Here is an 18,235-nt window from a genome sequence, read left to right on the forward strand (position 1 = left end):
ATTTTTTTCAAGTTGGCTAATGTGTTAGAACATAATTGAAGCCTTGGCTGGCAGGCTAGGTAGTTTGGATTATCCTATAGGTCCTGGAATCCTTAGGAAATTTTGAAACCTTACCTTCTTGATGTGATCAGAGCGGGGTAGTTTAGGGAATGGGGCCTCTCTGTAAGGACTGTACAGGTCCAGCTGGGGCAGAAGGCAAGTGGAGTTTGGTTTGTCCAGCCTTGAGCAGAAAGCACAGAGGTACCATCTGGGTCCTCAGGGGCCCTGCCCAATCTGGAAGATTGTTCTGACAATAGTAGTTCCTAGGATCACTTAGGTCAAAAGAGACTGCAGACCAGTTAGGATTTCTAAAAATTTCCTGTGATCCTAAAGACTCTTCTTTTTTACTGGGTTTCAGCCATATATCACTCCAACAAGAACACGTGAATATTGCTAGGCTATACCAGGACCTTCAACAGCGATTTTGTTCTGCCAGTTGGCTGCTGTCCTTCTTTGCCTCCCCAAGTTTTGACTGTAAACATTCCAGTCATCCCAGAGTTTTATAAGAAGTGTTTCGGATTGAAATGCAGATTAGAAGCATGGAGTGGGGAAGTAGGGCAGAAATGATGTGTATAACACCTGCTGTCTCCCACTTTGTTAGTAGTAGTCTCTGCATTTTTTAATGGTTTCTGGAGAGGTTAGTAATAAGTATTTTTACCTCACTCTTGCTGGCAGGAAAGTTATATGTGCATGCGTTGCTAGTAAAATTATAGTAGAATAGAGTTTATTATTGGGGTTTGACTTTTTCCTCCAGTATATTTCCAGTGATACCATCCACCTTTTAAAAAAAGAAGGTCACATCTCTTGTGTTGCATTCAAAGCGTTTGCAGAAAGTTCTCTTGTGAGTATGCTTTTATAATTGGGAAAATTTGTATAGTAGTTCATGGAAATCTACTTAACTTCAAGAATTTTTAGACTTAAGAGCTGGTTTATAATAGGAACAAATGAAAACTTAGAGCGTTTTCTTATTTCAGAAAATTATACATACTTTTAAAAAAATAATGGGGAGAGAGAAGATTCTGACTTAAAAGAATGTCAGGGTTGGGTATGCTGGACAGTCTGTCACGTATGTCTGGATTTTTCTCTCTCTTGGGATATTTGCCTCAATATTTAATGTGGGCTGTAATTTTTCCTTTATTTATAAAATCTAAAGTTGGTCACCAATGTGTATTTCCAAGTGATTTTTTTATCACCCAGGGAGCTTTTCCCCCCAAATTTATTTATGAAAAAAATTTTAAGGTATTATAATTAACATTTACCATCTTGCCTAATCATACCTCCATCCCTCCATCCATTCATGAATCCATCCTTTTTTTAAAAAAATAATTTATTTATTTATTGGGTCTTCTTTGATGCGTGGGCTTTTCTCTAGTTGCAGCAAGTGGGGGCTCTTCTCTAGTTGCGGTGCATGGGCTTCTCATTGCGGTGGCTTCTTTTGTTATGGAGCCTGGGCTCCAGGGCACGCAGGCTTCAGTAGTTGAGGTTCCAGGACTCCACAGTTGCAGCTTCCAGGCTCTAGAGCACAGACTCAATAGTTGAGGCACACGGGCTCAATTGCTCCATGGCCTGTGGGCTGTTCCCGAACCAGGGATCAAACCTGTGTCTCCTGCACTGGCAGGCAGATTCTTTACCCCTGAGCCCCAGGGAAACCCACAGCTTACTTCTTTTTTATGCATTTCAAAGTAAGTTGCAGGTATCAGTAGGCTTCACTCCTGAACACTTCAAGTATGCATGTCATTAACTAGAGTTTAGGATTTGTTTCTTAAAGTGATTCTTTTTCTTAAGAAAAAGAAAAGGAAAAACTACCCTTTAGGAAGAGCACTTGAAATTAATCAAATTCATTTGTCTTCCTAAACGGTCTATCTAAAATGTTCAGTTTGGGGAGTTACCTGGTAGCCTAGAGGTTGGGATTCAGGCTTTCATTGCCTTGGCCTAGGTTCAGTACCTGGTTGGGGAACTGAGATCCTACCTGTGTGGTGCAGCAAAAAGAAAAAAAAAAAAAAATTTAATAGTTAAGATGTTCAGTTCGGTTTTGTTTTTGTTTTTTTGTTTTTTTAATGCTGCTTTAGATTCTGACTGATATCAATGAGAAAAAGTGAGAATTGCCTGATACTCAAAACTCTTACAGAGACAACCGCAGCACTCTGACAAGGCCCCACCCACCCCTGTTGTGCATGGTTAGGGCTAGAGCACCTCCTTGGTATCTCTCCTTCCTCTCAGCAGAAGCAGCAGCCCAGATGATCAGGGCTCCGATCATTATCTGGGACTATCCAAAAAACCTGGTCATGTTAGAAAAGAAAAAGCAAGGGGAAAAAAGAAGGGTAAGGTGTGTGCGGCCGTGTGTGCTTAGTCACAAAGTCGTGTCCTCCCACTCTTTGCAACCCCATGGACTGAAGCCCACCAGGCTTCTCTGTCCATGGAATTTTGCAGGCAAGAATACTGGAATGGGTTGCCACTTCCTTCTCCAGGGGATCTTCCCAACCCAGGGATTGAACCCAGGTCTCCCGCACTGCAGGCAAATTCTTTACCAGCTGAGTTACCCAGGAAGCCCCTAGGGTTTAGCACATATGGCACAGTATAAAGCATGTTCAAACAGGACTCTGGTCCTTACTTGGGTGGTTCTTAGGACAGTTTTTCACTGAACTTTCTAGGCTTCACTTTGAAAATCAAACCCAATAAATACTCCAATGGCAATTTGTAGACATAGGTTAGTAATATTTCACATAAAGAATAAAATTATTTTCATGGAAAAATAAGATGTTGTAAATTGGATGATGGATTTGGAGATGCAAATTGTTCCTGTATTTCCAAAGAATTTCTGTGTTTCAAGTACTTATTGCTATGTTCCAAGCACTGGTATCTAAACTGGTTAAATATATTGTTACAACATTATTAGGACCTTTTTGTGTGTCAATTTTAATTGACGTTCAGTTCAGTTCAGTTGCTCAGCTGTGTCTGACTCTTTGCGACCCCATGGACTGAAGTACACCAGGCTTCCCTGTCCTTCACCATCTCCCAGAGCATGCTCAAACTCATATCCATTGAGTCAGTGATACCATCTAACCATTTCATCCTCTGTTGTCCCCTTCTCCTCCTGCCTTCAATCTTTCCCAGCATCAGGGTCTTTTCCAGTGAGTCAGTTCTTCACATCAGGTGGCCAAAGTATTGGAGCTTCAGCTTCAGCATGAGTCCTTCCAATGAATATTCAGGATGGATTTCCTTTAGGATGGACTGGTTGGATCGCCTTGCAGTCCAAGGGACTGTCAAGAGTCTTCTCCAACACCACAGTTAAAAGCATCAGTTCTTCAGCGCTCATCTTTCTTTATAGTCCAACTCTCACATCCATACGTGACTACTGGAAAAACCATAACTTTGACTAGATAGACCTTTGTTGGCAAAGTAATGTCTCTGCTTTTTAATCTGTAGTCTGGGGTCATAGCTTTTCTTCCAAGGAGCAAGCATCTTTTAATTTCATGGCTGCAGTCACCATCTGCAGTGATTTTGGAGGCCCCCCCCTCCAAAAAAAATAAAGTAGTACTAAGTAGAAAAGCAAACAATAGCAATACTAAGTAGAAAATTTTAAAAATTTGGACAAGTAAAACTAAAGTATATTACATGCTCATCCTCCAGAAGTCATATGTGAACGGTGTGTGTGTGTGTGTGTGAGAGAGAGAGAGAGACAGACAGAGTTTTTAAACCAAAGTGGGGTCGTAGTATATAGACTGTTTGGTAGCCTGTTTTTCTTTTTCAGTAAGAATTTCTACCCTTTCATTTCAGTTCATTTCGGTAAAAATGCATCGCCTCGAATCTCAAATCATTCTCCCAAGAAGATCCAGGAGTGTCACTGAGCTGACTTGCTCTAACAAATATCCAACTGAAGTCCACGCCTGGCATCTCTGGTTGTTAGGTTTCTTAATTTTTTAGATTTAGCACATCCCACCCTTTATTAAATCGCATTGACTAGCTTCTTTAACCCCCAATGTTTTAGAATATAAACCTACAGAAAATATAGAATAAGCACCCCTATACACATGACCAAAGTCACCATTCACTGATGTTTTATCTCATGCTCTTTCTTCCTCTCCTCTTCTCCCAACCCCCTCATTCTCTCTCCTTAGTCTATTTGAAAGTTATTTGTAGACATCCTTTTGTATTTATGTTTGATTTTTGTCTTTTGCAACATTGATATTTCAGTCCAGGCTAGTTATTTTATAGAATGTTCTTCATTGTAGGCTGTTGTCTGACTATTTTCACATGATTTTTTTCTGTTAAACATTTTTGTCAGGAGTACTATGTAGGTGACTTACTGGCCTTCTCAGTGCCTCATATCAGGAAGCATGACAACAGTTTTATCCTTTTATTGGGATGTTAATTCTGATGGCTTGGTTATGGCAGTGCCTGGAAGATTTCTCCATTGTAAAGGAAGTTGTTCCTTTTGAAATGAAGTCACCTGTGTGTTGATACTCTAAAACTGTAGGTGTGCTGACAACCTTTCACCCAAAAGTTTTAGCATCTTTCGATCCTTGACTGAATGAGTTATTAGAATGGTGTTAGTAAATGTGATTTTTTTCCCCGAAGTCTGTTGACGAACAGCCAACTGGGCATACTCAAATAAGGCAAACGCTTAAGCTATAGCCAGTCAAATAATTTCCTTGCTTTGGTTTCAAACTTCATCTGTAAAAATGTTCCCCCTAACTCTTGTCTTTTCTAAAAAACATTTTTTAGTTATTTGGTCGTGCCTGATCTTAGTTGCAGCATGCAAGGTCTTCTTTGGGTCATGCCTGATCTTTTGTTGCAGCTCAGGACCCTCAGTGATGCTGTGGCCTCTTACCTATAACAAATTTTTTTTTTTTTTTTTTTGCTAGTTGAATTTGTTAACTTTCCCTCTAAAAGGAACAGAAAGAGCAGAGTAGTACCTTTGAACCTGAATTTTAAAAGATCATTTGAAAGCTGCCTAATCTGTTGAAATTTACAGATGCTGGTAAGACCATTACCTGATCTTGATCTTGGAATTGCTGGAATGTTATTTACTGGTCATGGTTTTTAAATATTTAATTTTTTTGAATTACAATCATGTCTATCTTTTTCTTCCCCACCACCCCCTCTTTCTGTTAATAGTTGGACAAAGAGAGTCTGAAGATGTGAGTGAAAGGGACTCAGACAAAGAGATGGCTGCTAACTCAGCGGTGGTTCAAGACATCACGAAGGAGGGAAAGGAGGAAATGCCTGAGATGATGGAACCAATCCCTGCCTTGGAAAGCAGCGTGGAAGAGCTGATGCAACCCCCTGAGCCCCAGGCTAACGACGTGGGATTTAAGAAGGTGTTCAAGTTTGTTGGCTTCAAATTCACCGTGAAAAAGGATAAAACCGAGAAGTCAGACAGCGTGCAGCTCCTCACCGTCAAGAAGGATGAAAGTGAAGGGGCAGGAGAGTCCGACGGGGCTGGTGACCACCCGGAGCCCAGCCGTGAGACGGGGGATGCAACACCCAAAGACGGTGAACTGAAACAGTCCACCGAGAAACCCGAAGAGGCGCCCCAACGTGAGCAGAGCTGCACGGAAATCTCCCTTCAGACCGAGTCTGGTCAAGCAGCTGAGGAAGGCAAAGATGAAGGAGAAGAGAAACAAGAGAAAGAAACCGCCAGACCTGCAGACTCCCCGACTAGTCCCGTGGCCAGCGAAACCGCCTCACCCTTTAGAAAATTCTTCACTCAAGGCTGGGCCGGCTGGCGCAAAAAGACCAGCTTCAGGAAGCCCCGGGAGGAGGAGCTGGAGGCTTCCGAGAAGAAAAAGGAACAGGAGCCAGAAAAAGCCGAAGAAAATGAGAAGATGGAAGAGCCCTGCGAGCAGCCACCTGCCCAGGAGGCTCCTGAGAGCACCCAGGATGCCAGGCTGTCGGCCGACTATGAAAAAGTGGAGCTGCCCTCTGAAGACCAAGTGCAGGCACCTCCTGAAGAGAAACCAGCCCCGTTAGCAACCGAAGTGTTTGATGAAAAGGTCGAGATTGTCGCCGAAGTCCATGTTAGCACTGTAGAGAAGGACCAGGAAGAGCCGAAAGCCGAAGCGGAAGAAACAGTGGAGCTCTTGCCGCCCGAAAAGTCGACCGAGACGAGCGCCGACCTTCAGGAAGCCGAGTCGGCCGAGATGCTGAAGACGGAGGAAGATGCGGGCGCCCTGAGCGGGGACCACTCCCAGGCAACCGAGCTCAGCGGGGACCCGAAATCGCCGTCCACGCCCCCCGAGGGCACCGTGAGGGAGGCCGAAATGCTGTCCTCGCAGGAGAGAATTAAGGTGCAGGGAAGCCCTTTGAAGAAACTATTCACGAGCACCGGCTTGAAAAAGCTCTCTGGAAAGAAACAGAAAGGGAAACGAGGTGGCGACGAGGAGTCCGGGGAGCAGCCCTCAGCCTCCTTGGATTCTCCCGACAGTCCAGACGAACCGAAGGGCGTTGAGAGCTCAGCCTCGTCTCCAGAAGAGCCCGAGGAGATCACCTGTCTGGAGAAAGGGGTGGCCGAGGCCCCGGGCCAGGATGGGGAGGCGGAGGAAGGGACCACTTCCGACGGGGAGAAGAAGAGGGAAGGTGGTGTCACCCCCTGGGCATCTTTCAAAAAGATGGTGACGCCCAAGAAACGCGTGCGAAGGCTCTCTGAAAGCGATAAGGAGGACGAGGCAGACAAAGTCAAAAGCGCCACCCTGTCCTCCACGGAGAGCGCGGCCTCCGAAGTGCAGGAAGAGGCCAAAGTGAACGGAGAGGAGCCGAAGCCCGAGGAGCCCAAGCGCAAGGTCGACACCTCCGTGTCCTGGGAAGCGCTGATTTGCGTGGGGTCATCCAAGAAGAGAGCCAGAAAAGCATCCTCTTCCGACGATGAAGCAGGGCCGAAACCTCTTGGAGGGGACAGCCAGAAAGCAGAGGAAGCTGGGAGGGACAAGGAGCCGGGCCCGGAGGCAGCCGCTGCCGGTTCCCAGGACCACGAGCAACCTCCGGGAAGCTCCTCACCCGAGCCGGCCGGCAGCCCATCCGAAGGGGAGGGCGTCTCCACCTGGGAAACCTTTAAAAGACTGGTCACCTCGAGAAAAAAATCGAAATCAAAATTGGAAGAGAGAAGCGAAGACTCTGTAGCTGGGTCTGGCGCAGAACATGCAGCCTCAGAGGCTGAGCCTGGGAAAGAAGAGTCCTGGGTGTCCATCCGGAAGTTTATTCCTGGGCGAAGGAAGAAAAGGCCAGATGGGAAGCAGGAGCCAGCTGCTGTCGAAGAGGCGGGGCCAGCGGAGGCCAACGAGGACGATGCGGACATCCCAGCCGTGGTCCCTCTGTCTGAATACGACGCGGTGGAAAGAGAGAAAACCGAAGCCCAGCAAGCCCCCAAGAGCCAGGAGGGGCCCGAGCAGAAGCAGGTGGATGTCGACGTGTCGGAGGAGCTCAGTAAGAGCCTGGTTCACACCGTGTCGGTGGCTGTCGTGGATGGGACAAGGGCCATTACCAACATCGAAGAAAGGGCGCCCTCCTGGATCTCGGCTTCGGTGACAGAACCGCTGGAACAAGCTGAAGGTGAAGCCACACCACCAAGCGAGGAGGTGCTTGAAAGAGAAGTCGTCGCAGAGGAAACCCCCATCGTTACCAAAGCGCTGCCAGAGAGCCAGGAGGCGAGTGATGACACGATGGCCAGCGAGGTGGAATTAACCTCAGAAGCTGTGACAGCCGCTGAAACCACAGAGGCCTCTGGTGCGGAAGAGACCACCGACATGGTTTCGGCTGTCTCTCAGTTAACCGACTCTCCAGACACCACCGAGGAAGCGACACCAGTGCAAGAGGTGGAGGGAGGCGTGCCTGACGCGGAGGACCAGGCGAGAAAGACCCGAGAGGTGCTGCAGGCTGTTGCAGAAAAAGTTAGAGAAGAGTCACAGCTGCCAGATGACGCCATCCAGACAACCCAGAAAGGACAAGCAAAAATACTGGAGAAAGTGGAAGAGGCCGAGGAGGGTTCTCAGGCCCTAGATCTGAAGGAAGTGATGGATGGAGTATCCAAAGTGCTTGTCCAAGATACTGAAACTGAGACTTTGACACAGGAGAACGTGGTTGCAGAGGCCACCGCAGAAAGCTTGGGAGAAGTTCCTCCAGGCACAGACAGTGCAGAGGCCAGGGAGCTGGTGAGCACTTGTCTTGCTGAAACCGGGACTGGGGTAGAAGCAGAGACTGCCCTAGAGCAGGTTGTTGCTCCTGACTCAACTGAAACCCTCACGGACAGTGAGACCAACGGAAGCACCCCAGTAGCAGATCTTGACGCTTCAAATCTAAGCCAGCCAGACAAGATCATGGATGTCCGTGAATATGGTGAGGTTCCAGCCGGCACTCAGTCCCAGGTTCCCGAAGGCGAGGTGCCTCCTGCACTGAAAGAGCTGCCTGCAGCATCTTCTGATTTTCAGCTGCAGGAGGAAAGGTCTTCAAAGATGGCAGAGGGTCTGGAACACACGGATGAAGAGGAGGGAACAGTGGAGACTGTAGCCATCCTTTCAAAGACTGAGGTGATTCAAGAGACTGGCCAGTGCTCTGATGAGGAAGCCAAAGAAGAACCATCCATGGAAGGACTTGCCTTGTCTGCCGACACAGAAATACCTGAGAAAAAGATAACTGCAGTTGTCCTTGAGGAGGACGTTACTAAGAAAGTTGAATTTCAAGAGAATGATAATATAGAACTCCAGAGTCCTGCTAAGTCTCTTCCAACCCCAGCAGAGAGAGAGATGGTAGTTGAAGGGAAAAGGGAGACAGTGCAAGTGGAGGCAACTGAAGGGAATGAAGAGAAACTTGAGCACGAACCAGCTGTGGCCGTATGTGAAGAGCTCAGTAAGCAACTGGTTCAGACAGTGAATGTCACCATCATCGATGGGGAAAAGGAAGTCGTCAGTTTTGAAGGAAGTTCTCCCCTGCTGGCTTCCGAGGAAGAGGCATGCACGGGAATCTCAGTTCAAAGCTCTGAGGCAGCATTAGCTCTGATAGCTGCAGCCGTGGAGGAGAAGGTCTTAGGAGAAGCTGTCAAGATTGTAGAAACAACCGAGGCTTTGAAATCTGCAGAAGCTCATCTAGTACCGGAAGTAGAGTCCTCAGAAAAAGACAAAGAGTTTCCTGCCCAGCCTGGGGAAGAAGATGTGGCATCCACAGGGACTGAGTCTCAAGCAGAATCAATACCGACAATAGTATCTATTACGCCTGGAAAAGGCATTGACGCTGACCTGGAAGGAGACGAAACCATATCACAGAAACAGGAGTTGGGTGGAGATGGCGAGCAGGTTGGTGGTCAGGAAGGCAGAGAGATCAACACAGGAGAGGAAGACGGCAAGGCGGAAAGTGAGATTTCGAAACTTGAGAAGGAGAGCTGCAGACTTGTACAGAGCGTGATTCAGACAGCCGTTGACCGTTTGGGGAGTACAGAAGAAACGGCCACCGATGTCCAGACCCAGGCTCAACTGGCAGAAGCCGACAGCCAGGAAGCTGGGCAGAAAATGGAGAAAGAAGAAAGCAAACCTCAGGCCTGCCCGGTGGATGAAACACAAGCCGTAGAAGCCAAAGAGGAGTCCCCACTAAGCACCGGGGAACACGCGCATCTCAGTGTTTCCAAAGATGCGAATGAAGCTTCAGAGAAGGTGGCAGCCACTAGCATAGAAGGTTCCAAGGTAGACGACCAGCGGCTTGAAGAGGTAGCTCTCCCATGCCAGAAAAAGAGAGAAATCCTTGAAACAGAGTCTGTGCTGCAAGATGACGGCAGTGCCGGGTTTGGAGAAAGAAAGAAGTCACCATCTGAATCCCGAGAAGATGAAAAAGGTGATGCTGCCGGTGACCCTGGAAACCAAACCTCAACCCCAGAGGATGCTGAGGCCTCGGGAGGCTCAACCAAAGAGTCCCTAGATACAAATGGACCCAAACTGAAAGAGAAGGGAGACAGCCAGGAGGAAAAGGTGCAGAGCGAGTCGGAAAAAGAGATGAAAACACAAACACAGGAGGAGACACAGAACCAAGAGAGAGATCTGGCAAAACCCGAACCCACGGAATCCTAAAACATCACGTGAGTAACTTTTTTTTTTTTTTAAGTAATTTCCCTCTTCACCCCCCGCACCCCCCATTCAGATGGCAGATTTGTTATGAGTTCAGGTAATGAGGATTTTATGCCGAACCTACATCTGGGGAAATAACCATCAACCAGACTAGGAGACCCAGGTTAGTTTCCTTTTTCTCATTGACATACTCATCAGTCTTACTGGTGCCCTAAGAGTAGTGACTTCGTTTTACCGCCAGTATGACTGCTTTCTAAGAAAATAAAGAGGCCTGTGTGTGTGCGCACAAGTGTGCGTTTGTGTATGTGTTTGGCCCGAGGACATAAAAACTATGTTGTGCTCACTCAGCACCATACCAGCTAGTTTGTTGCATTTTTAAAAAAATAACTAGAAGTCCAAAGTAGGTTTATACGCTGCTGCTTGAAATGTAATTTATAGCTCTCTGGGAAAAATATTGATTTCTTCCAACATAGTGACAAGCACTTTAAAAACATTTCCTGTGCATATGAGAGCCTAACTACTGCTGTTTGGGTATGGGTTGGCCAAAAAGTTCGTTTGGGTTTTTCTGGAACATATTATGGAAAAACCCGAACGAACTTTTTGGCCTACTCAGTAGCAAAGGACATTGTATTTGGACCCCTCACCATGTTTGTTTCTTACGGAGTTCAGCCTATGGTTTGCACCAGGGTTCCCACTGGCCTCATCTCTCACAACTCTTAGTGCCATTGCAGAAATGAGAAAGGAAAAGCAGATTTCATTTACTTTTGATCCTAACTTCCTTCCACAGTTACACTTGTGTACTTGGAAGAGCAGAATGTGAAGACAAGTAGGGGAAGAAATCGAATGCTGCTGACGAAACCAGTCTTTCAGAACTTTGGAAGCCGAAGAACAGACATGTCAACTGCTCATTTCCCGAGAACCCCTGACAATCCTGAGGCTTCATCGGGAGCTATAGCCAGATAACATTTCCTCTCGTCAAGACCACACTGACATTTTCCCTCAGTACCATATAATGTTTCTGATTCAAGGTCCTCAATTCTTAGCCCGGAACTGGAGTTGGCAATTCTTGGGTCTGCTTCTCAAACTGGAGTATCGTTCTTTATGTATTTATATGTATGTTTCAAGTAACCCTCCTTCTGTATCTATTGTATATTTTTTTTTTCTTAACGTCTAAGGAAATGTACAGCGTAGTGCAATTCCTTTTGTATCACACATTATATGACGGGGCATGCGGCCACGGTGAAGCCTCGGGAAGCTTTCTGCTGCCGCAGTTACAGCCTTTGAAAACAGCTCTCTAGAAATAACATTCCTGATCAGAAGCTCCACCTCTTTTAAAATTCACTAAGGATTAGGTTACATGTTCAGTATCACTCTGAAATAGGTCCCTTTCCTATTATGCATAGTATGCTAAAAAGAAAAGATTTTTTTTTTTTTTTTTTTGAGGGGTTGTGGGGGAGACATATAGAATGTCCCATTGTTGCTGGGAAATTTTTCTTCCTGGCCCCCGGGTGGAGGTTGGAAGGAAGTTTTTTTCAGGAGCAGATTAAGTTGGAGTCTTTTCTCCTAATTGTTACGGTTGTTTGGACGGATGCGTGTGCTTTCATTTTGAGGCAAAGTAGTGAAATGTTTTCACATTATCAAGAAAAGAATTGACTGCTTTTGAGTCGACCTTACATGCTGGACCCCCATTCACACACAGCACGAAATAAGTCAGAGTCTTTACAAATGGTATTTTGATAGATGCTGGATTGTTATCTGTGCCATATTTGTGCCCACTCTTTTAAGAACAATGTAGCATTATGTTCATTTGGATAAATTGTGATTTGAAAACCTATTTCAATAAAACATTTGCTTCACTTAGATTTGCTGGATTTCTTAGATAATAGGAAGCCTGGGTCCTATGTTTACTGCATCGGAAAAGCAGAGAAGCTAGAACTTTCTAATGTCACTACACAGGGTCACTGCTTTACGTCGGTTTAAGTTTCAGATTAGGGGAAGTCAAGGGCAGAGAGGCTTCCGCTGAAATAAACCAGGAGCTTTTCAGATTGAAGGCACTGAAACAGTGCGACCATCTGCTGGTGCTTCCTGAAAAGGTTGGTTTTCTTTGTTAATATGTGTTAATGACAAATGTCTCTAGAAGGACATTTTAGGAAGGCTTAGCAGTAAGAATGCCTTGCCTAACAGGTGATCTTGGAAAAAATTCTTAAAGTATCAAAATGATTTCTAATTCATGCTAATATACAAAAGATTCTGTCAGACAATTGCTACACACACAGAACCATCCCCTATCTACTGGAGAGTTGCTACTTTTTCATGGGTAGAGAACCAGTCTGGTGTATACACTTCTTCAATTTTACGTAAACTCAGTACTCCAGTTTGAGAACTTAAATTTCAACTGCCGATTAAATAATTTTAAAGCATAACACTCAAGCAAAACTAGAATAGTCCTTTTTTGTTTATTTTTTAGCCGAAAGACAGTTGGCTGTTAAAACTGGAAAGTAGTTTCTCATAAACAAACAAATCTGATTACAATAAAAAAAAAAATTGGCCATATTAGAAACACCCCTCATGCTAAGAGCATATGGCCTTGCAGTTGGAGAACATTTAATATCCTTTTAGGAGTTATTTGCACATTTAATAGCCACTTATGCTTAATTATTAAACTTTAAAATCTCCAAATTAAAAATACCCTCTGATCTGAAGATCTTTTTCCAGCTTGAGACTTAAAAAAAAACTCTAAACGCTGGTGTCAATTTCTGAAGACCAACGGAAATTTGGAGATGACAGCAGTTTTTAAGGAGTTCATTAGACTTATAATTATTGACTGACTTCCTTTCTATGTCAGGAAGAAGGTTTGTGCTGTTTTGAACAGATTAAAGATTTGTGTAGTTTATGGTAATCATTTTGGGGGGTTTAAATTCCATCCTGCCGCTCATCCTATTGGGATTTGGCCTTGGCCAGGTCATTCCAGCCATCACAGCTGGTTTTTCAGTGGCAGTTGCTTGGTGACTGTGCCCTTTTGATGTGCCCTGGGTTACTCCCGTTCAGGTTCTGTACCTGTGTCTGTTAAGCATCATTGTTTTATCAACAGGAGGAATGCTATGAACAGTAGCATGACATACAATTCTGTATTATAATTTTAAAGCTGCTGTTGTGAAGTCCTTAAGCATCAAATGCAAACTGCAGAAGTTGGAGCAAGTGCCTAAACTTTGCTAATTTTTGCATTACTATGGAGCCTTGTACAATAGAAAGGAATGCAAGACTTGTACACTCTTGCCATTTCTTATACTTGAGGAATATAAAATGTTCCCCCTCAGGTTCTTTTGCTAATGGTACACCCGAGTTGCCTCTCTCTGCCACACAGATAACTTTGTTCCGATATTTCCTTTGAGATATTGAAGGGCTGGAAATTTTAGCTTTCAGTATAAACTTCAAGCTTAGCGGTTTTCCTTTAATCTGAGACAATATTTGATTCTTACTTCTGTTTGGGGGGGGGTGCAGATTTTTCATTTATCTAAATAAAATGCAACCTAATTAAATACCATGGATTTTCTTCCTGTAATTTCACCTTAATTCAATTTTGATTGCTCTTTACCGTCGTGAGATTCATCATGCATTTCACTTCTACTTTTAACTATATGTAATCATCCCTTGCGACACTGTCCACAGAGCTTCCTGGGACTGTACGAGTGCACAGAAATCTCTTCAGTGATTCTTAAGCTTTTCGGGTTAGGGACCCCTTTGATTAGACGCTCAGTAAGCCTCTGGCTGACATCCAACCCCACAAATGAGCACAGTTTTACGCAGTTTTTGGATAGCCACACTCTGAAATCCCAACCGGGAACCAGAACCAGAGTTAGAAAACCCTTATCTGACAGCAGAAAAGGAAATGGGCACAGTGCGAGGATTCCCAGGAAGAGGCTGGCACCTCAATGTGACCAGTGTCACAGGGACGAAGGAAAAGGAAGTCGCTTAGTGGTGCCTGACTCTTTAAGACCCCATGGACTGTAGCCCACCAGTCTCCTCTGTCCATGGCAGTCTCCAGGCAAGAATACCGGAGTGGGTTGCCATTTCCTCCTCCAAGGGGTCTTCCCGACCCAGGGATCGAACCTGGGTCTCCCACACTGCAGGCAGATGCTTTACCCTCTGAGCCACCAGAAAGTTCCCTTAGCCATCCATATCCTATTGTTGGTGTCACATGACTGCACCTCTAATGTGATTCTAGGGACCAATCTGCTGGGCAGCCTGGCACAGTTTTTGTACAAATGCAAGTTCCTCCTCACCACCAAGTTCCTTACCATCTCCACCCTATGGTATATCGCTGGAATTAGGTAAATGACTTGGCTCTCCTTTTAGAAATGAGAAAATTGAGATATAGACCACCAGTCATGTGATCACACAGATTGTAGCTAAGGTGACCAGGACTTAGAGATGGCATTGTAGTGAAAATAATATAATCATGACTTTTTTTTTTTAAGTGCTGTCACGGCTTAGAAATCACCCCCCGACACACACACACTTTTTTGATGTTTAAATATTAACAGGCATCTGTATAGTGCATGCCAAGTTGATTCAGTCATGTTTGACTTTGTAACCCCATGGACCGTAGCCCACCAGGCTCCTCTGTCCATGGGATTCTCCAGGCAAGAATACTGGAGTGGGTTGCCATGCCGTCCTCCAGAGGATCTTCCCAACACAGGGACTGAACCTGAGTCTCCTGCACTGCAGGTGGATTCTTTACCTGCTGAGCTACCAGGGAAGCCCCCATCTGTACAGTATCCAAAGCAATCTCGTGCCTTTTTGCATATTCTCCTATTTCTTGTTGACATGAAAAATTTTAACACAAGAGAAGTATTACATCCAACCTTAAGAGAAACTTGCCTATAGATAGTATTCATATTTGGAAACCAGAGTTGGAATAATATTTCCTAAATGACGAAATTAGGACTCAATATGTTATTTTCCAACAACAGGATATGTTTGCTAAGTCCTAGCACTAACTCGCCCCTCTGCTTTTTCTTGTTTGTTCTAAAACTCCCAAATAACCTGATATAATTAACAAGTACAAGAATACTTTACATTAGGTTAACTTAAAAACCACATTGTGTTTGATCCTAATTACGCTTGTTAACCTCAGAAGCTCTCCTAATTCCAGGAAAAGCGGATGAGGTTGTCTTTAGGACTTGAAACCTGGACATAGAGTTCCTTGTAAAGGCTTTATGGAAAGTGTACGGCCGCATTGACCAGTGGACCATTTTAAAGAGTGGGATTTAAACTAAACGGTTACTAGTTTAACAGAGAAGAGATGCTGTCCCAAGGCAGTGTTGGCATTCTGCCCCACTCCCCTGTCGAGTTTTGGTTAGGGTCTTAGGGGTGTGGTTAATGGTTAGGGTGTTAATGAGTTGGGACCAAAGATACTTGTGATCCTGCAAGGCCCAGGACAACCCTTCTTAAAAAGAAGTTTCTACCTAAAATGCCAATGCTTCTAGAGAATTGCTACTCGAGAATTAAAGACCAGAGGTTAGGAGGAGACTAACATGTTACTATGGTAATAGCTATCATCACCACCACCATCATCATCACCAGCTAGCAAGAGATAATTGTTGTTGTTTAGTCACTAAGTCGTGTCCGGCTCTTTGCGAACCCATGGACTGCAGCACGTCAGGCTCCTCTATCTGTGGGATTTCCCAGGCAAGAATACTGGAGTGGGTTGCTGTTACTGGAGTATATTAAAATAGTGACACTTTGGCTTGGAGAGCTAAGAGGGAAATCAAAAGATGGTTAGGAGATGAACTTAACAGGACACAATACCTGATTAACTGTTGTGGGAATACCAGGGCGTGAAGAATGAAGTTTCTGGGGAATTCTCTGGTGGTCCAGTGGTTAGGACTCGGCGCTTTCACTGGCAGAGGTTCAATCCCTGATTGGGGAACTAAGATCCTGCAAGTTGTGCAGCGTGACTAAAAACAAAAACCAACCAAACAAACAAAAAAAAAAACCCACACAAAAACAAAAACCCTTCCATCCCTTCTCCAAATAAAATGACAAGCCTTGGAAAAAAAAAAAAATGAAGTTTCTGCATTGCCAAGCTGGATGTGGAGACATGGGTACGTGAGCGTCCCTGGTGGCTTAGATGGTAAAGAATCTGCCTACAATACAGGAGACTGGGGTTCGATCCCTGGGTCCGGAATATTCCCTGGAGAAGGAAATGGCAACCCACTCCAGTATTCTTGCCTGGAAGATCTCGTGGATAGAGGAGCTGGGTGAGCTACAGTCCATGGGGTCTCAAAGAGTCAGACACGACTGAGCCACTGACACACACTGAAATGGGTAGAGGTGGGCAATGGTATTTGCTTGGAAAACGTTCAATTTGAGAGTCCTGTGAGATTCCCAAGAGAAAATGCAGGATCAGTAGCTGGATATATGGGTCTTAGAAAAAGACAGACATCAACGGCTCTTCTGTCCTCTCAATGCCCTGGAAGAAACAGAAGGGAGAAAATAACCTACACAGATCCCTACGACACTGCTTAAAAATCTCAGGCACAGACTCGGGTGGCAAAGAAAGATGAGGCTTACCCTGTCTCAGCAGTTTCCTCGTTTCAGAATGTATGACTAGGTGCTTTGCAAGGTGCTTGATAAACTAGAAAGCAAAATGCACCATAGTACATTAACATCAGTAATTAGAAGTTTTAATAAAACCACCCACCAGAAGCAACCTGATGCCAGTTGTAATTTGATAGATTCAGAATAATGACGTTGCTGTTTCTGAAATATTAATACCATAAACATCTTTTTTCAGACATGTTCTTTTTGTGCATCATCTGCGTTTCTTATCTTTCCTCCTCTCCCTGTTGCCTTCTCAGTTTCTGCGGTCTGCTAGCCCCTCTCCTAGGGCGGAGGTGGGGGGCATGCACTGTGGGGGAGGGGCTCTGGCTGGAAGGGGGCCAAGCCCGCAAGGCCTCTCCCAGGGCTCCCTAGACCGTGCATCTTCCTGGTGCCCAGTTCTTTCTGGCTGGCTACCTTCGGACCTTTGTCTGTTTCCAGGCATCTTCATCTAAATGGAAAGAAAAAAGGATTATTTTGTCTTTTGCTAATCAAAAAAAAAATCATAGAAATAAATTTAAATGGCTAACAGCAAGGAAGGATTTCCTAGGCAGAGAGATGGTAGCAGAAAGGACCCTGGATGTGGAGACCTGGACTCTGTAATGACCACCATTTGTTTCCTCATCCAGATCTTTGCCTCTCTTAGAGTAAGGAAGATTGTCTAGGTAGCCTCCTCAAAAATTAGTTGGGGTGTTTAATTACTTTGGCTGCATTCTTTTCTGTGCCCAGATTAGAGGCATTCAGAACAAGAACAGAGAGGTTTAGAACAAATCTTGTGCGATTGTTAAGTGCGTCCGACTCTGCAACCCCATGACTGTAGCATGCCTAGAATAAATCTGTGATGTGCTTAAGTGCCCAGTCGTGTCCAACTCTTTGCGATCCCATGGGCTGCAGCACGCCAGGCTTCCTTGCCCTTCACTATCTCCTGGAGTTTGCTCAAACTCAGGTCCACTGAATGCCATCCATCCAGCGCATCCTCTGTCATCCCCTTCTCCTCCTGCGGGGTTCTCCAAATTTTGCTACTAGCCTCATCACCATCATCCTCTTTTGGGAACCTGTTCAATGTGCACAGTCTTGGGCCCCACTCTGAACTGACTGAATCAAATACTCATTGTTGTTGCTGTTGTTCAGCCGCTAACTCATGTCCGACTCTGTGACCCCATGGACTGCAGCCAGGCTCCTCTGTCCTCCACTATCTCCCCGAGTTTGCTCAAATTCATGTCCATTGAGTAGTGATGCTTTCTAACCATCTCATCCTCTGCTGCTCCCTTCTCCTTTGCCTTCAATCTTTCCCAGCATCAGTCTTTTCCCATGAGTTGGCTCTTCACTTCAAGTGGCCAAAGTATTGGAAAGCTTCAACATCAGATACTCTACAGTCTGTTTTATGAAGCCCTCCAGAAGATTCTGATGTGCTGAAGTTTTAGAACCTCTGTGGTAAAGGCAATAAATCAGATTTAAGTTCATCTCCTCAATAGCAGCATGAATAGGTTAACAGGTGAAAAAGTTTTCCCTTTCAGATACTTACCCCTTTCTTGACAACCCTCCCC

The 18,235-nt window shown here is 45.1% G+C and overlaps 1 protein-coding gene across 3 annotated transcripts in view; it reads left to right on the plus strand.

Annotated features, from left to right (window-relative positions):
- The window catches only part of AKAP12 (A-kinase anchoring protein 12), a 110,115-nt gene extending 98,170 nt beyond the window's left edge, over nucleotides 1-11,945 (plus strand). For all 3 annotated transcript variants that reach the window (XM_055535966.1, XM_055535968.1, XM_055535967.1), the window contains 2 exons: nucleotides 5,158-10,096; nucleotides 10,873-11,945. In XM_055535966.1, coding sequence (XP_055391941.1) covers nucleotides 5,158-10,088 — 4,931 coding nt within the window. In that variant the 3' untranslated portion in view covers nucleotides 10,089-10,096; nucleotides 10,873-11,945. The remainder of the gene's footprint in view (nucleotides 1-5,157; nucleotides 10,097-10,872) is intronic.
- Nucleotides 11,946-18,235: the final 6,290 nt, after the last annotated feature.

The sequence above is a fragment of the Bubalus kerabau genome, chromosome 9 (genome assembly GCF_029407905.1).
Source record: "Bubalus kerabau isolate K-KA32 ecotype Philippines breed swamp buffalo chromosome 9, PCC_UOA_SB_1v2, whole genome shotgun sequence".
Lineage (NCBI taxonomy): Eukaryota > Metazoa > Chordata > Mammalia > Artiodactyla > Bovidae > Bubalus > Bubalus kerabau.